Below are 24,051 nucleotides of genomic sequence, written 5' to 3' on the forward strand. Positions count from 1 at the left end.
CTGACATTTCCGTACAGATTCAGATTTTAAGGTTAATAAAAAGTCAGGTCTCAAACCTCCAGGCTGCTTGTCCTGTGTGGCTTTGGTGGATGCGAGCAGGAGGCAAGATTGGGAACAGACTTGGAAACCTAATGTTGATAGCTTGATTCCAAAGCAACCAGCGAAGGCTGCCCACAAAACTAACAATTTGTCCATTCAGTGCACACAGCGTAGAGCCTGTGAACTACCAGTTGAGCTATAGGCAGTGGCAATGAAAGAGAAAGATGATTATTCTAGGGAACGGGAAAAAGAAACCACCAACCTTCCCTCCTCAGTCCCCAGGTCCTAGGTAGCAGAGGACTGTGGGGAACTGGGAAAAATTCTTTCAGCAGAAGTTTCCACTGGAATAGAAAGCCTCCCCGGGATAGCTTGCCTCAGTGACTGAGGAAAAATAAACACCTTCCTCGACTTGGTCAGTAGCCTAGCTATTCTCCCGCCCAGGGCTTGACCTAGCCAGCTGAAAACTCCCATCTTCGGCCTTCGTTTCCCTACTGGTTCTGTTTTCAAAAGACAAACTCAAACATAAAAAAAAAAAAATCCAAGGACTCTCTGAAGATGATACAGACAAGCAATATTAACAAATTTAGCTCTCAAAGGGAATTCCAAAAAGGATGGGAATGGGGGGTAGAAGGGAGGAAATGTGGACAGAATGCTCTCCAGATAGCCGCCACTGGTCTGCAGGTGTCCTAAGAGCCCTGTACCTGCCTGTGTGATTCTAGTCGAGAGAATTTCTAATTTCCAATTTGTAGCTACAGGAGCACATTACACATTTCTACAGTGATAGATCTATAAATAACTCAGATGCTGTAGAAACACAGTTGTCTAATAGCAGCCAAATTTACGTATTCCCCTCTTCTGCCAGGCAAAAGAATGGAAAGAAATACTCTTCCTTGTTTAAGAACAATCATAGCTTCTGCTCCATTACATCTGATCTGTAATGACGGGAGTAAGTACACCTGCAGGGAAGGAATCTGTTGACTGGCATTTTGTTAAAGGACAGTACACTCTGTGTTGTCTTTTTTTTTTTTTTCTTTTTAATGGAATTCATTATTGACAAATCCCACCACTTAACTTCTTAAAGACCCGAATTCTCCCAAACTCTACTACTGTTTCACTGTGGTCAAATTATTAAGACAAACAGAAGCTCCTACTGGGAAGATAACAATAGAGATAACTCAGACTCAAAATAAACACAGAACTATTTTGAAGTCCGAAAACAGACCAAAGAGAACACCAAAGAAACTTCTCCCAAACCTGCCATCAAATCAAAGGCTGTGAGGCTAAAGTGAGCAGGTCTGCGGTGCGGGCCTCCCTCCCGGCTCCCTGCCGGCAGCTTCGGAAAGGCTGAAGGGACAACGGGAGAGTGTGTTTGTATATCCTACTGCCTCGCATCAAAGTGTCCTGATTTTGTTTTTTTGTCTGGTTTTGTACTCAAGGGACTACCCTGCTGTACAAAATTGCTTTTCCACTTTGTGGGGAGAAGCCAGGTCTCCACATTCTTTCGTGTTCTATTGAGTACATGACAAGCTCTCTACTGAGACCGCCCGAGGGAATCTACTCACCTTATACAGACCAAAAAGCCCCAGGTCCCGAAGTACATTCAGGGCACTGACCCTGGGTCCTGTGGTGATCTCTCCAGCTACCTGCAGGCGAATCTTTACTATCTCCAGTGGATTAGTAAAGATGACTTGAGAGCCGCCAGCCTACAGGCAAGGGGGGGAAGAGACAGAAGCAGATTTCCAAATCAGAGACCGACTGGAGTGTTACCAAGAAAAGTCCAGAAAACCTCTACAGGGCACTACTTTACTGCTCCCTCTTCCCAGGGGAATGAGAGTCCCACACTTCGGCCGATGCTAGAGGGGCTCCCAGGGATGATCCCGAACTCAGTTGCAAGCCAATCTATGTTTGGGTTTGCTTTAATTTGAAATATCAAGGGTATTTCTCAAACCAGTCTTTCCAGAGTCAACCCAGCCTTATCCAAAATGGCAAAACTAATAAATGCATTTGGAAAACAAAGTGAAGCCAGATGAGGCAGAGGGGGAGCTCCCCAATTAAAGGGAAAGAGATGGTAGAAGCCTGGTCGGTATCTTTCATAAGCTGGAGGTAAAATTTGGACCTACGAGGGTCACTTTTCTCTTAGCAAGCACCCACTTTTAGCTCAGCCCCCTGCTTCTGCTTCCTCAGACTGTAGGGCAATTAACACAACTTTGCCCCACAGAGGTGTCTTCAGAGGGGAAAAGGCTCCCCTGGCTCAAATTCTAAAATGTATTATATACTGAGGAAAATTCCTGAGACAGATACATAACTAAAGGAGAGAATTTAGAAAGGCACTTTGAGTGCCAAGACAAAACCAGAAAAGCTCTGCTGGGAAATGGTACATCTAGTTACCATGAGTACAAGACTGGCAAACCAAAGCACACTCCACAATGGTGGTGAGTGACAGGGATTTGAATTTGGATAATGAGGGTGTATTTGCATCTGAAATCTGTTAACTAGTGTGTGGGGGGGAGAAGAATGTTTAACAGAACTGCTACCATTTTTTTTTCTTTTAGTTTTTGTAAGAAAAAAATGTGTTTGTACGGGTATGTGTATATGTGAAATATAAAAATAAAATTTTAAAGCATAAATATAGGGGCAGGTGGGTGGCTCAGTCAGTTAAGTCTATGCCTTCAGCTCAGGTCATAATCTCAGGGTCCTGGGATAGAGGCCCCCTCTCCCAGAGGCTCCCTGCGTACAGGGGAGTCTGCTTCTCCCTCTCCCTCTGCCTCCTCCCTCTGCTAGTGGCTCTGTCTCTGTCTTTCTCTTAAATAATAAATAAAATCTTTTTAAAAAATACAACATAAATATAAATATAAAAAATATATATAATATAAAAATGTATAAAATATAAATATAAATAAACTGTAAATATATATAAATATGTATGTATATATATATAAATATATATGTGTGTGTGTATATATATATATATATCTCCACGAAGTGAAAAAAATCTCATTTGCTCTTCTCCATCTGAACTGCAGCTGTTTATATGACACAAGCATAACCATAGTCATATAATCATACTGTGTAATCATAACTTCCCTGCGATAGCGTGGCACATGTGAAACAGGAACTAGGAAAGGCCTCACTGGGGCCCTCTAATTCCACAGGTATAGAAATCCTACAAATGATACCCGTGAAACTCACGTGCAGCATTCAATGACACTTCAACTCTCTAGCTTCACCCACATTCCTGTCCATGTTTCTAAAACCCACAGTCCTTCCAGTCCTACTTCCAAGGGGTAGCAAGTCTCAGCCCATTCTCCCAACCGGCTGGGAGCCACAAACCCCTCAATTCTGCCTGCTCCAATCCTGACTCCATACTCCTCTGGACCCCAACGTCCACAAGTGCCAACACTGCCCCAAGATTCCTTTCCACTCTGTGGGGAGCCTGCTGTCCTAGATTCCCCAGGGCCCTGATCCCCCTTTTGTCCACCAAGCATGGGGGCGCAGCAATTTGCTATCTCTCTCTGGGTTTCCTGCCACTCCCACCTCCACACTCCATGCCACTGGCACACAAGCCCTTGAATGACAACTGACCCAATTTTACATGTTGATCTGCCTGTGTTTCCCTGCCTTAATCTACTGCCTGCCCTGCAGGGAGGAGGAAGCATTTCAGTGTTTCAATCTAAGCAAGCAATACTCTCAAAAGGATTGCTGGGTGAAAAATTGTTAAAATGATAATCCAAGTAATTGCTCCCATAGCTAGTATTAAAGACCAGACCAACTGAAAAAGTTCACTACTTCCCTGAAACATCTTGTTTAAATAATGGTTGCAAAGACCATCCTTGGGAAAATGCACCTGACATTCTAAACTAAAGATTAAACAAAAAAAACAAAACGGGGCGCCTGGGTGGCTCAGTGGGTTAAGCCGCTGCCTTCGGCTCAGGTCATGATCTCAGGGTCCTGGGATCGAGTCCCGCATCGGGCTCTCTGCTCAGCAGGGAGTCTGCTTCCCTATCTCTCTCTCTCTCTGGCTGCCTCTCCGTCTACTTGTGATTTCTCTCTGTCAAATTAATAAATAAAATCTTTAAAACAAAACAAAACAAAAAAAAAAGGACAGAAACACAAATTTTTATTATAATCCACAATCTGTGCCACCACAAGATGATGTCAAACCTTGTGCGCCATTCATTAATTATGGACATCATGTTTAAACAAATACAAAGTTCTTCTATGTTTTTAATCACTGGTGAAGTTTAACATCCCACAGAGCAGGAGTACTCCAGCTGGCAGTTCCCCACCCCACAGCTCCGCCTCCCCTCCTTGCCAGATCATTTGGGAAATCATGATCAGTTGACTGAGACCTGGGTTCCTTCAACAGTTCACATTTCCTTCTGAGTGTGACATGTAACATCTAACACATTAGCTGCTGTATGCTTTGAAGATCTGTTACCTAGAATGTGTACTAAGTCCTGAGAACGTAATGGACGTAAGGACCAAACTAAACTGATTTGCATTTATATATACATCTGACAAGTGAGCATGTAAACAAGAAAGCAATGACACTATAGCAAGGCACACATTTATGAGTGTGTTTCACACTAATGAACTCTATTAGAAGGAAGAAAACGTCTAGCAATTGCGTAGTCTGTATATGCCTTAAAAATACGTATTTTAAAAAACTTGGGGCGCCTGGGTGGCTCTGTGGGTTAAAGCCTCTGCCTTCAGCTTTGGTCATGATCCAAGGGTCTTGAGATCAAGCCCCACATAGGCCTCTCTCCTCAGCAGGAAGTCTGCTTCCTCCTCTCTCTCTGCCTACTTGTGATCTCTGTCAAATAAATAAATAAAATCCTTAAAAAAAACACAAAACTTTATGATAGGCCAGGAATATGTAGGCCAATAGTATCCAGAAACATTGAATAATTTTAGAAAAAATATTGTTATTTAAGTTGTCTAAAACTTTGGATATTTCCTAACACCTGAAGGGAAACATCCATGCCGAATATACACGCTCCTTTCCTAAAATCTGAGACTGACCACTATTTCACACATGTTAAACTGGAGACAGTGGGATGGGGGAAGGAAATCTGCAATTAATTCAACTGCTCTAGTAAGAATTCTAGTGACCCAGAACAAGGATTATGTTTTGTAACATTCTTAACCGTTTCCTCTCTGATAAACAAATACAGGAAAATAGCATTTCTCTTCTATTTTAAGGCTCTACTGATTGTAAGTGATATTATTACATTAAAAACAGCTTTTCCCAGAGAAAAACATAGTAAGCATAATCAATGAATATAATGGATTTCAGAAGTATTTAAATGGTGAAATAAAAATATGGTAACTTTTCAATGGGAAAAAGCATTTGTATTTTTAAAAATACACTAATATGTTTGCTGTTCTACAAATATGCAAGGATGTTTGCTACTTTAAAGAACAAAACGAAACAAAAAAATGTAAATGCCCAATAAGGAAATAGTTAAATAGAAACAATTATAAGCTCTTAAGCAATAAGATCTGGTAATAAAATTATGCCAAACATAAAATATAGGTATGCACTGATCAAAATTAGTTTATCAAAATTAGAATGGCTTAGGCATGGAAATATTGGTTGCCTTCTGGAAAGAGCAATGAGTACATGAAAGAATTTTTAAAGCATAGCCTATTGTTCCTTTTAAATTCTGAATCATGAAATGTATTAACTACTCAAAAACAAGAAAAACAACAACAACAACAAAAAAAAAAAAATGAGAAACAGAACTTGTCTTAGAAACAATGGCTTCCTTTATAGATAGATCTTCTCTCACATTCTTGCCCATGATAAATTTCTTAATTTATATTACATTAACTGCCTCTTAAAAACTAGTCAGCACTAGTTATCTGCTGATCTGAAACTTTAAACAGGCTTACCCATCTATGTAGATATGAATATCAAATAAATCTAAGCAAATATAGCCCATGATCTGAAATAATAAAGATATATAAAATTTCAATGAAATCATGATGATACACAGCTCTATACTCGCAAATGGACTTGGTCTACTTTGACATCCTGATGCTTACAATAGGTAATACCAACCCATTCAACATGTTTGGTGAATGTTTTCAATCACCAGATCACCAAAATTAGCTTCTAAACTTCTAATGGTGAAATCTCCCTCTTCAAATTTGCTACTTATTCTTATAAAGAGAGGCAAACAATAATATTAAAACTTTGGGAGGCTTTCATTTTTCATTACTATGCATGAATTACAAAAGACACAATAATAGAGAACAAGTCTCATTTTAAATGAAAGTGATCTACAGATAACAGAAGTGGAAAGAATGTAAACACTTCCATTTAATCTTGTGTCACATAATTATTTTTTTAATGAGAAAATAAATCAACTAAAGTGGATGGTAAAAATTAGGAGAAAAAGGATGTAATACAGAGAAGTCACCGGGCCTCTGATGTGCCTGAGGCCAAAGGGTTGCACACAGGATTAGGCCTGTTCAACCTCCTGCCCTTAAAATCCTACCCCAGGGGCAGAGTCCACAAAGAGGCAGGGGGCTTGGCTCTGCTTGTGTCCAGTCTCCTGTTTCCTTTATTCTTTGATCTGTTTTCTCCTGTCTTTTGGAACTATTTCCCTCTAACCACAATCTGAACAATTCACTATAAAGTCTTCCCTATAGAGACCGATGAAAAATCTAACTTTAAGGCCACACCAGGAACTTGAACAAAATATGTGCATTTAAAAAAAAAAAATCAAGCTATGGGGCACCTGAGTGGTTCAGTGGGTTAAGCCGCTGCCTTCGGCTCAGGTCATGATCTCAGGGTCCTGGGATCGAGTCCCGCATCGGGCTCTCTGCTGAGCAGGGAGCCTGCTTCCTCCTCTCTCTCTCTCTCTGCCTGCCTCTCTGCCTACTTGTGATGTCTCTCTGTCAAATAAATAAAATAAAAAATCTTTAAAAAAAAAAAAAAAATCAAGCTAATGGGGCACCTGGGTGGCTCAGTGGGTTAAAGCCTCTGCTTTCAGCTCAGGTCATGATCCCAGGGTCCTGGAATGGAGCCACACATCGGGTCCTCTGCTCAGGGGGAAGCCTGCTTCCCCCCCCCACCCCCACCTGTCTCTCTGCTTACTTGTGATCTCTGTCTGTCAAATAAATAAATAAAATCTTTTTTTAAAAAATCAAGCTAATTAAAGTCACACAAGTAGCTGTCACCAGGACTGACTCAAGAAGAATAGGAACAGTGACTCTGTCTCACATGCCATCAACTAAACATTCTTAGATAGTTTATAAAGCCATGGGAAATGCAATGGTTCTTTCTAAAATAGCCTAGGATCACGAAATAAACTGCAATTTGCTCTCTGCTGAGTCACTGATCTATGCCAGGGTGTTAGGATATGAATGAATAAAACCACACATAGCCCTTACTAGGGTAAGGGAAGTCAAAACCTCTGCGTACTTATCACAAAAATATATACGGACTCTGAACTTGTTCACCTATATATGTGTGCTCAGGTAAGTATCAAGTGAGCATCACTGAGCATCAAGTGGGGAGCACAGTGATCCCTGCCATGGAAGTTGGAGATACTATTTCCAACAACTCTTCAGAGATATGCAGACTCAGTTTGCTGAGGAAGACCCAGCATAATGGCTGGTCATCGACGAATCCTGGCCCTAGACTTAGTCAATGCTCCAACGAATGAGGGGACGTCTTGCTGCACCTATGGGTGTGGACACCCATAGGCCGAAGGGAGGAAGCATGGAAGAATAGAAAGATTCTAGGTTTGTTGACCTATGCTGTCTTTCACTTTGTAACCTTGGACAGGTCATAACCGTCCAGTCCTTGGTTTCCTAATATGACAACAGGGATCCCAACAACTGACCCTATGTACCTCACAGAGCTCTGTGACACGAGTGTGAGAGCACCGTGCAGACTGAAAGCAAGCTCTCAAGGGAACAGATGTATTCGTCAGGAGCTATGTTTACACAGGGCTAAGAATATCTGCAACACGATACAATTACACTAGCCTTTTGCTGAGCACTAAATATGTTCTGAGTTAAAAGACTTCTACCCATTCAGAAGTATACACTCTCTGAAAGAGGGGAAGGTGATCAGGCAGGTATGGGCTCTGGTTAGACTTTAAACAGAAAAACAGGTACGTACCAATGGGACATTTTAAAAATACATATAGATTGGTTTATTTAGACTAATAAACTTTCTGCATTTTTGACTTAAAAAGACCTTACATTTTCTTTCCCTTTTAAGTTTATAGATATGTCTAAGAAACTCTATGTAATCTTTTCTTTGAACAAACAACCGCAGAGGGGGCAGGTCAACATGGTGGTAGAGGAAAACTTGGAACACACCAAATCCTACAGCTACATATAGAACAATTCTCTCTGGGGGAAAAAAAAAAAAGTGAAAACTAGCTCGACAGTCCTCCACAACAACGGGTAAAAAGACCACACTGAGACAGGTAAAAGAGGCAGAGATGCAGTATGGCCCAAAACCCCACCCGCACTGGGATGACCCACAAGCAAGAGTGACCCGGTTGTACAGAGACAACCCGTGAGGAGCAAAAGGTTCAAGTTCCACATGAGGCACCCCAACCCTTGGGACCTGTACCAGAGAGACAAGTCCCCAAAACATCTGGCTTTAAACACCAAGAGATCCAAAAGGCTAAAGGAAACTGAGTCTCCGCTTTTAGAGTGTTCATGCACACACTCATTCACCCTATGACCCAGCACAAAAGCAGCAGGTTAGAGGGCACTGAGACCACATGTGATGGAGATTCACTGGCTAGGCAGAAGGCATCTCCTGGAAGAAGAGAGGTCTGTTGGAACCCTCTGAGGATGAGGATGCTGACAGGTACAATTCTGCACTCTTCTCCTGCCTTGGTAGTGCTGGCCCTAGTAGGCATCATTCTTGCACTCTTCTTCTCCTTGCTAGCATCACTTGTCCTAACCTTGCACTCTCCTGGTGCCTTGCTCTGCTAAACCCAGTGGGCAGTCTTACCCCAGCCCTGCTCACCCTGATAAGTGAGCTTATCCTGGCTGAGCACTACCATGAGGCCCTGCCAAAGCACAGAGGGGATGACCCTTGAGCATTTGTAGTCAGGGGACTGCCATTTCTGGGCCCATGGGACTGAAACAATTGGAGAGACAGTTCTTAACAGGCTACCACCCCCACGGTACACAGGCAACAGACAGAAACACACCCCCATCTTCCTGTGAGCGTTTCTTCAAGACTGGGAGAGTCAGCTGTTTTGCTTAATATAGAAAAACAAAGAGAGAGAGTCAGAGGAAACAGGAATGTGTTCCAAATCAGAACAAGACAAAATCCCAGGAAAAAAATCTCAATGAAATGGAGAGAAGTCATTTACCTAATAAAAAAGTCAAAGTAATGGTTATAAAGATGTTTACCAATCTCAGGAGAAAAATGAATGAATAATAGAACTTCAATAAGTGACATAAAATGTAAGAAAGTACAAAAAAGAGGAGCTGAAAAATCCAGTAACTGAACTGAAAAATAAACCAGATGGATTCAACAGCAGACCAGATAAAAGAAAAGAAAGGCTCAGTCACCTAGAAGACAGAGTAGTGGAACTCATCCAAACAGAGGGACAAAAAGAAAAAATTATTTAAAAAGTAAAGATAGCTTATGGGACTCATAGAACAACATCAAGCAGAACAGACTGAGTAACAGGAGTCCTAAAAGGAGAAAAGAGAGCAAAGGGGACAAAAAACTTATTTGAGGAAATAATGGCTGGACAGTCTCCTAACCAGGGGAACAAAACAGACATCCGGACACAGGAAGTCCAGAGAATTCCAAAAGACATGAACCCAAGCAGATTCAAAATAACACACATTACAATTAAATCTCAAAAGTTAGAGACTCTGAAAAGCAGCAAGAGAAAAAAGAACTTGGTATAGACAAGGGAACCTATGAGATTATTAGCAGTTTCTTCTTCTTCTTCTTCTTCTTTTTTAAGGTTTTATTTATTTATTCAACAGAGAGAGAGAGATCACAAGTAGGCAGAGAGGCAGGTGGAGGGAGAGGGAGAAGCAGGCTCCCTGCTGAGCAGAGAGCCTGATGCAGGGCTCAATCCCAGGACCCTGAAATCATGACCTGAGCCAAAGACAGAGGCTTAACCCACTGAGCCACCTAGGTGCCCCAATTATTAGATTTTTCAACAGGAACTTTGCAAGCTAGAAGAAAATGGCATGATACATTCAGTACTGAAAGCAAAAAATTTCCAACCAAGACTACTCTACCTGGCAAGATTATCATTCAGAACTGAAGGAGGGAGAGAAAGTTTTCCAGACAAGCAAAAGCTAAAGGAGCTCATCACAGCCTAAAAAGAAAAAACTGGCCTAAAAAGAAATGTTAAGGAGACCTCTTTAAGCTGAAAAGAGAGGGTACTGATTAGTAACCAGATAACATTGAAAGTAAAAATCTCATCAGTAGAGGTAAATATATAGCCAAAATAATAGACTAACCACTTATAAAGCTAATGTGAAGGCTAAAAAATTAAAGCAGTAAAAATAACTATAACTACAAAAGGAGTTCAAAATGGTGATGGAGTAGGAAACCTTAGTTTCATCTGGTCCCAGGAATTCAGCTAGATGGCTATCAAATCATTCTGAACACCTGTGAGTGAACTCCACTGGAAAAGAATTGCTGCAGCTCTACAAATAAAAAGCAACCACATTCTGCAAGAATGACAAGATGGAAAAGCTCACCTCAAAAGAGAGAACAAGAGGCAGTACCAACTACCTAGGACCTAATCAGTATGGATATAAGATGTCAGAACTAGAATTCAGTATAACAATTATAAAGATACTAGCTAGGCTTGAAAAAAGCGTAGAAGACACTAGAGAATCCCTTTCTGGAGAAATAAAAGACCTAAATCAAACAAACCATAATCAAAAAGGCTATTAATGAGATGCAATAAAAATGGAGGTTCTAACTGCTAGGATAAATAAGGCAGAAGAGAGAATTAGTGATATAGAAGACCAAATGATAGAGAATAAGGAAGTTGAAAAAAAGATAAACAACTACTGGCAGGCTATCATTCAAAATAGGAGAGATAAAAAGCTTCCAGGACAAAAAGAAACTGAAAGAATTTGTGATCACTAAGCCATCCCTGTAAGAAATATTAAAGGGGATCCTATAAGTGAAGACAGAGCCCAAAAGTAACATAGATCAGAAAGGAACAGAGACAATATGCAGAAAACAGTGACTTTACAGGTATTACAATGGCATTAAATTCCTATCTTTCAATAGTTATTCTGAATGTAAATGGGCTAAAAGCCTCAATCAAAAGACACACGGTATGAGATTGAATAATTAAAAAAAAAAAAAAGCAAGACCCATCTATAGGCTGTTCTCAAAAAACACATTTTAAAATATTTTTTAAAAAATATTTTATTTATTTATTTATTTATTTATTTATTTATTTATTTATTTATCAATCAGAGAGAGAGAGAGACAGAGCACAAGCACAGGGAGTAGCAGGCAGAGGCAGAAGCAGGCTCCCCGCTAAGCAAAGAGCCCAATGCAGGACTTGATCCCAGGACTCTGGGATCATGATCTGAGCCAAAGGCAGACACTTAACCAACTGAGCCACCAAGGCATCGCTGCAAGAGACTCATTTTAGACCCAAAGACACCACCATATTGAAAATGAGGGGGTGGGAAACTATCATGCTAATGGACATCAAAAGAAAGCTGGGATGGCAATCCTTATATTAAACAAGTTAGATTTTTAAACCAAACACTGTAATAAGATGAGGAAGGACACTATATCATAATAAAGGGTCCATCCAACAAGAAGATCTAACAATTGTAAGTATTTATGCCCCTAGCAAGGGAGCAGCTAATTATATAAACCAACTAATAACAAAATTAAAGAAACACATTGATAATAATACAGTAAGAACATGGAACTTTAACATCCCCCTCATTGCAATGGACAGATCACCTAAGCAGAAGATCAACAAGGAAACAAGGGCTTTGAATGACACACTGGACCAGATGGACTCCACAGATATAATCAGAGTATATAACAGAATACACATTCTTCTCAAGTGCACATGGAACATTCTCCAGAACAGATGATACACACTGCATCACAAATCAGGTCTCAACCAGTACCAAAACCCTGGGATCACTCTCTGCATATTTTCAGACCACAATGCTTTGAAACTGGAACTCAATCACAAGAGGAAATTTGGAAAGAACTGAAATACATGGAGGCTAAAGAGCATCCTACTAAAGAAGGAATGTGCCAACCAGGACATTAAAGAAGAATTTAAGAAATTCATGGAAACAAATGAAAATGAAAACACAACTGTCCAACATCTTTGGCGGTCCTAAGAGGGTACTATAGAGCAATACGAGCTTTTCTCAAGAAACAAGAAAGTTCACACAAACTAATCTTACACCTAAAGGAGCTGGAGAAAGTATAGCAAATCAAGCCTAATCCAGTAGAAGAGAACTGATAAAGATGACAGCAGAAATCAAGGAAATAGAAACCAAAAGAATAGTACAACAGATCAATAAAACTAGGAGCTGCTTCTTCGAAAGAAGTAATAAGATTGATAAACCTCTAGCCAGACTTATCAAAAAGAAAACCTCCAGCTAGACTTAACAAAAAGAAAAGAGAAAGGACCCCCCCCCAAAAAAATCATAAATGAAAGAGGACAGATCACAACCAACAGTGAAGAAATACAAACAATTAAAAGAACATATGATGACCAACTAAATGTCAACACATTAGACAATCTAGAAGAAACGGATACATTCCTAGAGACATATGAACTACCAAAACTGAAACAGGAAGAAATAGGAAACCTGAACAGACCCATAATCAATAAGGAAATTGAAACAGTAATCAAAAATCTCCTAATAAACAAGAGTCCAGGGCTGAATGGCTTCACAGGGGAATTCTACCAAGAATTTAAAGAAGAATTAATACCTATTCTTCCAAAGCTGCTTCAAAATATAGAAATAGAAAGAAAACTTCATATTCTTTCTGTGAGCCCAGCATTACTTTGATTCCAAAACCAGACAAGGACCCCACCAAAAAAGAGGAATTACAGACCAATATCCCTGATGAGCATGAATGCAAAAATTCTCACAAAAATACTAATTAGTAGGATCCAACAGGACATTAAAGGGATTATTCACCACGATCAAGTGGGATTTATTCCTGGGCAGGAAGGGTGGTTCAACATCCACAAATCAATTAATGTGATACACTATATTAATTAAAAAAAGGACAAGAACCATATGATCCCCTCAAAAAATGCATAAAAAGCATCTGACAAAGTACAGCATCCTTTCTTGGCTAAAACACTTCAGGGATAGAGGGAAAATACCTCAATATCATAAAAGCCATCTATGAAAAGCCCACAGCAAATATCATTCTCAATGGGGAAAAACCGAGAGCTTTTCTCCTAAAGTTAGAAACACAGTAGGGATAGCCACTATCACCATGCTGTTCAAAATAGTAGTAGAAGACCTAGCCTCAGCAATCAGACAACAGAAAGAAATAAAAGACATCCGAATCAGCAAAGAAAGAGTCAAACTTATTCTTTGCAGAGAACATAACTATACTCTATGTAGAAAACCCAAAGACTCAACCCCCAAATTACTAGAAATCATACAGCAATCAGCAAACTGGCAGGATATAAAATCAATGCACAGAAATCAGTTGCATTTCTATACACTAACAAGGAGGCAGAAGAAAGAGAAATTAAGGAGTCAATCCCATTTATAATTGCATCCCAAACCATAAGACACCTAGGAATAAATGAAGCCAAAATGGCAAAGGATCAGTACTCAGAAAACTAGAGAACACTCATGAAGGAAACTGAGGAAGACACAAAGAAATGGAAAAATATTCCATGATCATGGATTGGAAGAACAAACATTGTTAAAATGTCTGTGTTACCTAGAACAATCTACACATTCAATGTAATCCCTATTAAAATATCATCAACTTTTTTCACAGAACTGGAATAAATAATACTAAAATTTGTACAGAACCAGAAAAGATCCCAAATAGCCAGAAGAATGTTGAAAAAGGAAAGCAAAGCTGGTAGCATCACAATTCTGACTTCAAGCTCTATTATAATGCTATAATCATCAAGACAGTATGGTATTGGCACAAAAACAGACGCACAGATCAATGGGAACAGAAGAGAGAACCCAGAAATGGACCCTCAACTCTACAGAGGTCAACAAATCTTTGACAAAGTAGGAAAGAATGTCCAATGGAAAAAAGTCTCTTCAACAAATGGTGTTGGGCAAATTGGCCAGCCACATGCAGAAGAATGAAAATGGAGCATTTTCTCACACCATACCCAAAAAATAGACTCAAAATGGATGAAAGACCTAAATGTGAGACAGGAATCCAACAAAATCCTAGAGGAGAACACAAGCAGCAACCTCTTCAACCTCGGGCACAGCAACTTCTCGCTAGACATGTCTCCAGAGGCAAGGGAAACAAAGGCAAAAATGAACTATTGGGATTTCACCAAGATAAAAAGCTTTTGTACAACAAAGGAAACAGCTGACAAAACCAAAAGACAACCAACAGAATGGGAGAAGATATTTGGAAATAACATATCAGATAAAGGGCTAGTATCCAAGGGCTACTATCAAACTCAACAACCAAAGAACAAAGGGCTACTATCAAACTCAACAACCAAAGAACAAACATTCCAACCAAGAAATAGGTAGAAGATATGCACAGACATTTCTGCAAAGAAGACATCCAACTGGCCAACAGACACATGAAAAAATGTTCAACCTCACTCAGCATCAGGGAACTACAAATCAAAAACACAATGAGGTAACACCTCACACCAGTCAGAATGGCTAAAATTAACAAGTCAGGAAACGACAGATGTTGGCATGGATGCAGAGAAAGGGGAACCCTCTTACACTGTTGGTGGGAATGCAGGCTAGTGCAGCCACTCTGGAAAACAGTATGGAGGTTCCTCAAAAAGCTGAAAATAGAACTACCTTATGACTCAGTAACTGCGCTACTGGTTATCTACCCCAAAGATACAAATGTAGTTATCTGAAGGGGCACCTGCATCCAATGTTTATAGCAGCAATGTCCACAAGAGCCAAACTATGGAAAGAGCCCAGATGCCCATCGATAGATAAACGGATAAAGTACCCACAGAACATGCTCCAGGATAGATCCCATGTTAGGCCACAAAACAAGTCTTAATAAATTTAAGACTAAAATGATATATATACAATGGAATATTACTCAGCCATCAAAAAATGAAATCTTGCCATTTGCAACAACGGATGGAACTAGAGGGTATTATGCTAAACGAAATAAGTCAATCAGAGAAAGACAACTATTATATGATCTCACTGATATGAGGAATTTAAGAGACAAAATAGAGGATCATGGGGGAAGAGAAGAAAAAAGAAAACAAGTCAAACCAGAGAGGGAGACATACAAGACTGATGAATCACAGACCTGTACCTTTGAAACCAATATTACATTTTTTTGTTAATTAACTGAATTAAAATTTTGTTGTTGTTGTTTTTTAAAGATTTTATTTATTTATTTGACAGAGATCACAAGTAGGCAAAGAGGTAGGTGGGGTGGGGGAGGGGAGCAGGCTCCCTGTCCAGCAGAGAGCCCGAGGCGGGGCTCAATCCCAGAACCCTGGGATCACGACCCAAGCCAAAGGCAGAGGCTTAACCCACTGAGCCACCCAGGCGCCCCTAACTGAATTTAAATTTAAAAAAATAATAAAAATTGCTCTAAAAAAACCAGACATTATACAATAATAAAAGTCATTCTAGCAAGAATATACAACATTTGCAAATATTTGTACACTCATCATATAAAGGCATCTAAACATATATGTCTATGAAGTCACTCAACATATTGAGCACCTAAACATATACAGGAAATATTAACAGACCTACAGGGAAAAATCAACAGCGATATAATTATAGTAGGGGATTTTATTTATTTATTTATTTATTTTAAAGATTTTATTTATTTATTTGACAGATCACAAGTAGGCAGAGAGGCAGGCAGAGAGAGAGGAGGAAGCAGGCTTCCCACTAAGCAGAGAGCCCGATGCGGGGCTCAATCCCAGGACCCTGAGATCATGACCTGAGCCGAAGGCAGAGGCTTTAACCCACTGAGGCACCCAGGCGCCCCATAGTAGGGGATTTTAATACTCCAGTTACATCAATGGATAGATTATCTACATAGATAATCAATATGGAAAAGTCCACCTTAAAAGATACATGAGACCAGATGGACTTAATAAACACATACAGAACATTCCACCAAAAAGCAGCAGAATACACATTCTTCATAAGTACCCACAGAACATTCTCCAGGATAGATCACATGTTAGGCCACAAAACAAGTCTTAATAAATTTAAGACTAAAATGATATCAAGCATCCTTTCAGACCACAATAGTACAAAACTGGAAATCAATCACCAAAAAAATTTAAAAAGAGAAATCACAAATATGTGGAGATTTAACAACATGCTACTGAACAACCAATGGTCAAAAAAGAAATCAAAGAAAAAGGGAGAAAAATACCTTGAGACAAATGAAAATGGAACACAACAAAATCTACAAGATGTAGCAAAAGCAGATATAAGAGGGAAGTTCATAGTGATACAGACCTACTTCAAAAAAACAAGAATAATCTCAAATAAACGATCTAACTTTACACCTAAAGGAGCTAGAATTAAAAAAAAAAAAGGGGGAACTAGAAAAAGAGGAACAAAGGAAGCCCAAATAAGTCTGTGGAAGTAAGGAAATAATAAGGATCAGGCAGAAATAAGTAAGACTAAAAAGAAAAGAGAAAAGATCCATGAAACTAAGAGCTGGTTCTTTGAAAAGATAAACAAAATCGGTAAACTTTAGCTATACTAAGAAAAAGAGAAGGCTCGAATAAATAAAATCAGAATTGAAAGAGGGAAAGTTATAAGTCATACCAAAAAAATACAAAGGATCACAAGAGGCTACTATGAAAAATTATATTCTAACAAACTGGACAACTTTAGAAACATGTAACATTCAGTCTTACAAGCTGAATAATGGAAAAATAGAAAATTTGAATAGACCGATTACTGAGAAGGAGACTAAATCAGTAATTAAAAACCTCTCAACAAACAAAAGTCTAGAACCAGATGGCTTCACTGGTGAATCCCTAATTCATTTATTTTTTTAAAAAATATTTTATTTCTTTATCAGAGAGAGAGAGCACACGAGCAGGCAGAGTGGCAGGCAGAGGCAGAGAGAGAAGCAGGCTCCCCGCCAAGCAAGGAATCCAATGCAGGAGCCAAAGGCAGCAGCTTACCCAACCGAGCCACCCAGGTGTCCCCCCTAATTCATTTAAAGAAGAGTTAATACCTATCCTTCTCAAACTCTCCCAAAAATTGAAGAGGAGGGAATGCTTCCAAACTCATTTTATGAGGCCAGTATTAGACTGATACCAAACACCAAACAAGAACACCCAAAAAAGAAAATGACAGACCCAAATCCCTAATAAACACAGATGGAAAAATCCTTAACAAAATATTAGTAAACCAAATTCAAAAATACATTAAGAAAGTCATACACCATGATCAAGTGGGATTTACTCCAGGATGTAAGGATGGTTTAACATCTGCACATCAGTCATTGTGATACACCACATCAACAAAATTAAAGCTAAAAATCCCATGATCAACTAAATAGATGCAGAAAAAGCATCTGGCAAAATTCAGCATCCATTTAATGACAAGCTCCCAACTAACATCACACTCAATGGTCAAAAACTGAAAGCATTTCCTCTAAGATCAGGAACAAGAGAAGGATGCTTGCTTTCACCACTTTTACTCAACATAGAATTCAAAATTTTAGCTTGAGCAATTTGGCAAGGAAAATCAACAAAAGGCATTCAAATTGGAAAGCAAAGAGTAAAACTCATATATAAAATCCAAAAGATCTCCAAAAAACTGAATAAACAAATAAAGTTGCAGGATACAAAGTCAATATACAAAAACCTGTTGTTTTTCTACACTAACAATGAATTATCAAAAAGAGAAATTAAGGGGCGCCTGGATGGCTCAGTGGGTTAAAGCCTCTACCTTCGGCTCAGGTCATGATCCCAGGGTTCTGGGCTCGAGCCCCACATCGGACTCTCTGCTCTGCAGGGAGCCTGCTTTCTCCTCTCTCTCTGCTTGCCTCTCTGCCGACTTGTGATCTCCGTCAAATAAATAAATAAAATCTTAAAAAAAAAATTAAGAAAACAATTCCATTTACAATTGCATCAAAGTGAATAAAACACCTAGGAATAAATTAAACCAAGGAGGTAAAAATCTGTACATCAAAAACTACATAGATAAAAGAAATGGAAAAAGACACAAATAAGTGGCAAGACAGTCTGTGCTTGCGGACTGGAAAAATTAATATTGCAAAAATGTCCATATTATCCAAAGCAATCTACAGATTCAATGCAATCCCTGTCAAAATCCCATGACATTTTCACAGAAATAGAGGAAACAACCCTAATATTTATATGAAACCAAAAATGATCTTGAGTAGTCAAAGCAACCTTGAGAATGAAGGACAAAGCTGGAGACATCACACTTGCTGATTTCAAGCTATGTTTAAAAGTGATAGTAATCAAAGCATGATGGTTTTGGCATAAAGACATATACATCAATGGAACAAAAAGAGAGCCCAGAAATAAACTCATGCATATATAGTCAATTACTTTACAACAGAAGAAGCAAGAACATACAATGGGGAACGGACAGTCTCCTCAATAAATGGTGATGGGAAAACTTCACAGCCACATGCGAAAGAATGAAACTGCACCACTATCTTATCCCAGACACAAAAATTAACTAAAAATGTATTAAAAACTTGAATATAAGAACAGAAACTATAAAACTCCTAGAAGAAAACATAGGTGGTAAGCTCCTTGACGTTTCTCTTGGCATTTGGATTGGACTTCAAAGACAAAGATGACAAAAGCAAAAATAAACAAATGGAACTATATCAAACTGAAAAGCTTTTGGACAGCAAAGGAAACCACCAACAAAATAAAAAGGCAACCTACTTGAGTAGGAGAAGATACTTTCAAATCATATATCCGATAAGAGATTAATATCCAAAATATGTAAAGAATTCTTACAAATCAATAACAAAAAAATCCAATTAGAAATTGGATACAGCATCTGAATAACATTTCTTCCAGAAAAGACATACAAGTGACATGAAAAGATGCTCCATGTTTTAATCACCAGGGAAATGTAAATCAAAGCCACAGTGATATATCATCTCACACGAGTCAGAATGGCTATTCTAAAAAAGATAAGAAATAATACGTGTTGGTGAGGACATGCACTGCTGTTGAGAATGTAAATTGATGCAGCCACTATGGAAAACAGTATGGAGCTGCCTCAAAAAACTAAAAATAGAACTACCATATGATACAGCAATATTACTTCTGGGTTTTTATCCAAAGAAAAAGAAAACACTAATTTGAAAAGATATTTGACTGCTATGCTTATTGCAGCATTATTCACAATAAGCAAGACACAAAAACAACCAATGTGTCCACTCATGGATGAATGGATGAAGAAGATGTGGTATATGTATGCAATGGAAAACCACTCAGCCATGAAAAAGGATGAACTCTTCTCATTTGTACCAACATGGATGGACTTTGAGGGTATTATACTAAGTGAAATAAGGCAGAGAGAGAAAAATAGTGTAGAATTTCACTTACATGTGAAATCTAAAACACAAAATAAATGAAAAAAACTCATAGGAGCAGAGAACAGATTGGTGGTTGGCAGAAGGGAGGAGGATTATAGGAGTGGGTAAAATAGGAGATGGGGGTCAAGATACACAAACTTCCAGTCATAAAATAAATAAGTCATGGGGATGTAATGTACAGCATGGTAAACAAAGTTGACAATATACTTCATATTATGCAACTTTTTATGGTGGCGGGGGGAAACTATGCTTAATGTGGTAATCACTTCCCAGTGTATACAAATACTGAATCATATTGTACACATCAAACTCTCAAACTAATACAATGTTATACAACAATTATAACTCAGTAAAGAAACTATAGGTAAGTCACAGATTGGGAAAAATATTGATAATACATATATCTGACAAAGGACTACATCCATCATGGATAAAGAACTCTTATAAGTCAATAATAAAAAATATAAATAACCTAATTAAAAATTGGTGGGAAACTTGAACAGACACTTTACAAAAAAAGATATACAAATAGCCAATAAACACATGAAAAGGTGGTCAATGCCTTTAAAAATCAGAGAAATGCAAATTAAAAACACAGTAAGATACCCTTTTATACCAACTTACATGACTAAAATAAAAAAGACTAAGACCATCAAACATTAGTAAGAATGCAGAGTAACAAATACTCATATATTGCTAATGAGACTGCAAGATGATCCATCCACTTCAAAGAACCAACAGACAGTATCTTTCTTTATTTAAAGATTTTTATTTATTTATTTTAGAAAGAGCAAGAAAGAGAACACGAGGAGGAGGAGGGGCAAACTGAGCAGGGAGCCCCATGTGGGGCTTGATCAGGACTCAGCCAAAATCAGGAATTGGATGCTCAACTGACTGAGCCACCCAGCTGCCCTTATAGCAACCTTATTTATAACAGATACAAACTGGAAACAACCCAAATGTCCATCAAAAGAAGAATGAATAAGCAAATTTTGGTCAATTCATACAACAGAATAATAGTAAAATTAAAAACAAAAACCCAACTACTGATACCCACAAAATAACCAGGATGACTCTTGAAAACATGTTAAGCAAAAGAGACCAGCCATGGAAGGATGCATTTTGTACAATTCCATTTATATGAAATCTAAGAAGAAACAAAACTATTAACAGAACAGTGGTGGCCTGGGGGAACAGAGGAGTGATTGACTGGAAAGAGGCGTGAATGAATTTTCTGGGGTGAAATGTTCTATACCTTACCTCGAGTGGTGATTTTAGGAATGTATATAATTGTTAAAAGTCCCTGAGCTGACATCTAAGATCTGGTCATGTCTTGGTATCTTAATTGTATCTAAGTAAATGATCATATATATGTATATAGAGAGAGATATAAGATAAATTTTTACTATATATATAACAATATAGTTTTTTTTTTTTAAGATTTTTTATTTATTTATTTGACAGAGACAGATGACAAGCAGGCAGAGAGGCAGGCAGAGAGAGGGGAGGAAGCAGGCTCCCCGCTGAGCAGAGAGCCCGATGCAGGGCTCGATCCCAGGACCCTGGGATCATGACCCGAGCCGAAGGCAGCGGCCCAACTCACTGAGCCACCCAGGCGCCCCTGTAACAATATAGTTTAAAGAAAGAACAAAAGCCACTACAAAGTTGATCTAGATTTCTTTTTGACACAGGAAGAAGTCGTCTCTTGGATTTGATTTTCCAAGAGAACATGATCTGAAAATCAAAATACCTGGTGCTTGCATGAAACCAGCATATGTTATCTATATGATTTGGGGTTGAGAGTTAACCTTTCTGAGCTTCTGTAGCTCATGCACCTATTTCACAAGAAGTGACAACGTGCATTACCAAAGTACTTTGAAAATTCTAAGGTGACATTAAAGTAGTATTCTTGCTCACAATAGATATCATAATTACTCAATTATATTTATGTCCGATATGGACATGTAATATGTATGTATACACAGATATGTATGTATTTATACATATATAAAGAGAGGTTTTCTAATAGAAAAATAAAAACATATGGCCTGATAAGAATGGCTCGTCTATGAGAACAATGGGAAAAATGTTTGAAACCAACGGCTATATATACACCATACATACAGCATCCATAACATATATTCATGAGTAACTCTATACACAAATATAGTCTTGCCCCAACCCCATCTAAAGAAGGGTCAACCAACTGTTAAACCTAAAGGTCACTTTATTGATACTGCAATAACAAAAAAGTTTATGCCAACACCTCTATATTATAAATTCTGAACTAAGTCTTTTTTGAGAAGGCTTTGATATAGATATTTAAAAAAAATGGTTGGTTAATGTTCACAGTAAAGACTTTAAATTTGAAAATGCACACTGTTTATATTTCTAGAGGTATATACTTCTATATTCCCAAAGGTTATATTCTATTTCTTTTTTTTTTTTTAGCATCTTACTATAATGCACATTTATTACCTCAGGGTTTCCTTTTTTTTCTTCTTTAAATTCAATTACCCAACATATAGGAAATCATTAGTTTTTGGTGTAGTGTTCAATGATTCATGTATTAGTTGTGTATAAAGAAGATGTCTTTCATACATACATTGGAATATTACTCAGCCATCAGAGTGGTTATATTCTATTTCTATGAGACTGATGTGCTGCCTACTGCACTAAGGAGACACCTATATTCTATTTCTAAAGTGAGATGTTCTACTGTGATTCTCTGCTGCCTGTAGGAAATGGAAGCAGCTTGCATCTCCGGTAAATCAGAGTCAACAAAATTTCCATCTGGTTGAAAAAAGAATGTATATGTGTGTTTGTGTGTGTGTGTACAGACACATGTATGTGAGCATGCATATGAGAACATTAGACGGAAATATTCCGGGGCACCTGGGTGGCTCAGTAGGCTAAGTGTCTGCCTTTGGCTCAGGTCATGATCTTGGGATCCTAGGGTTGAGCCCTGCATTAGGCTCCCTGCTTAATGGGGCGTCTGCTTCTCTCTTACCCCCGTCCCTTTCCCCAACACTGTTTGTGCTCTCTGCTCTCTCTCCTGTTCTCTCACCCAAATAAATAAATAAAATCTTTAAAAAGAAGAAGGAGGAGGAGGAGGAGGCGGCGGAGGAGGAAATATACCAAAATGTTGACAATGAAAAATAAAACTACCATTTGGTAATCTCTATGCTCAAGGCAAAAGACCCTAAAAAATTAAGGTTAATAATTCGTGTGAAAGATCAAAGACCTAAATGTAAGAGCTAAAACTATAAAACTCTTAGAAGAAAACAGAGGTATTAATCTGCATAATCTTAGATTAGGCAATAATTTCCTATATATATCACAAAAAGCACAAGCAAAAAATATGGTTAAATTGGACTTCATTAAAATCAAGTCCGAGTCTTCAAAGGACAGAAAGTGAAAAATATTGGAAATCATATGTCTGATAAGGGACTCTAAATATATAAAGAACTCTTATAACTTAATAATAAAAGACAACCCAATTAAAAAACAGGCAAAGAGGGCGCCTGGGTGGCTCAGTGGGTTGGGCCACTGCCTTCGGCTCAGGTCATGATCTCAGGGTCCTGGGATCGAGTCCCGCATTGGGCTCAGCAGGGAGCCTGCTTCCTCCTCTCTCTCTCTGCCTGCTTGTCATCTCTCTCTGTCAAATAAATAAATAAAATTTAAAAAAAAATTTATAAAAAAAAAAAAAAAAAAACAGGCAAAGATTCTGAATAGATATTTCTCCAAAGGAGATATACAAATGCCAAAACATTCTTGAAAAGATGTTCAAAATGTCAATTATTAGATTACAACAAGATAACACTTCATATCCACTGCGGTAGCTATAATCAATAACAAGAATGTGGAGAAATCTGAACCCTTATACATTGCTAGTGGGAATGTAAAATGTTGCAGCCACTTTGGAAAACAGTCTGGCAGTTCCTCAAAATACAAATTAGAGTTACTATACAACCCAACAATTCCACTCCTAGGTATATACCCAAGAGAAGTGAAAACATACATCCACATAAAACTTTTTACATTAACGTTCACAGCAGTATTACTCATAATAACCAAAAAGTGGAAACAACCCAAAGTTCAACAACTGATGCATAAACCAAATGTGACGTATCTATATAATGGACTATTCCTCACCAATAAAAAGGTCTGAAGTACTGATACATAGTACAACTTGGATAAATCCTGAAAACATTATGCTGAGTGAAAAAAGCCAGACACAAAAGACCACATTTTTCATT

At 38.4% G+C, this 24,051-nt stretch overlaps 1 protein-coding gene across 2 annotated transcripts in view; it reads right to left on the reverse strand.

The window, feature by feature from the left end:
- SLC25A12 (solute carrier family 25 member 12) overlaps positions 1–24,051 on the reverse strand; it is a 207,826-nt gene that overhangs the window by 5,208 nt on the left and 178,567 nt on the right. For both annotated transcript variants that reach the window (XM_059394165.1, XM_059394164.1), the window contains exon 14: positions 1,602–1,742. In XM_059394165.1, the coding sequence (XP_059250148.1) occupies positions 1,602–1,742 (141 nt within the window). The remainder of the gene's footprint in view (positions 1–1,601; positions 1,743–24,051) is intronic.

Source organism: Mustela nigripes, chromosome 3 (genome assembly GCF_022355385.1).
Source record: "Mustela nigripes isolate SB6536 chromosome 3, MUSNIG.SB6536, whole genome shotgun sequence".
NCBI lineage: Eukaryota > Metazoa > Chordata > Mammalia > Carnivora > Mustelidae > Mustela > Mustela nigripes.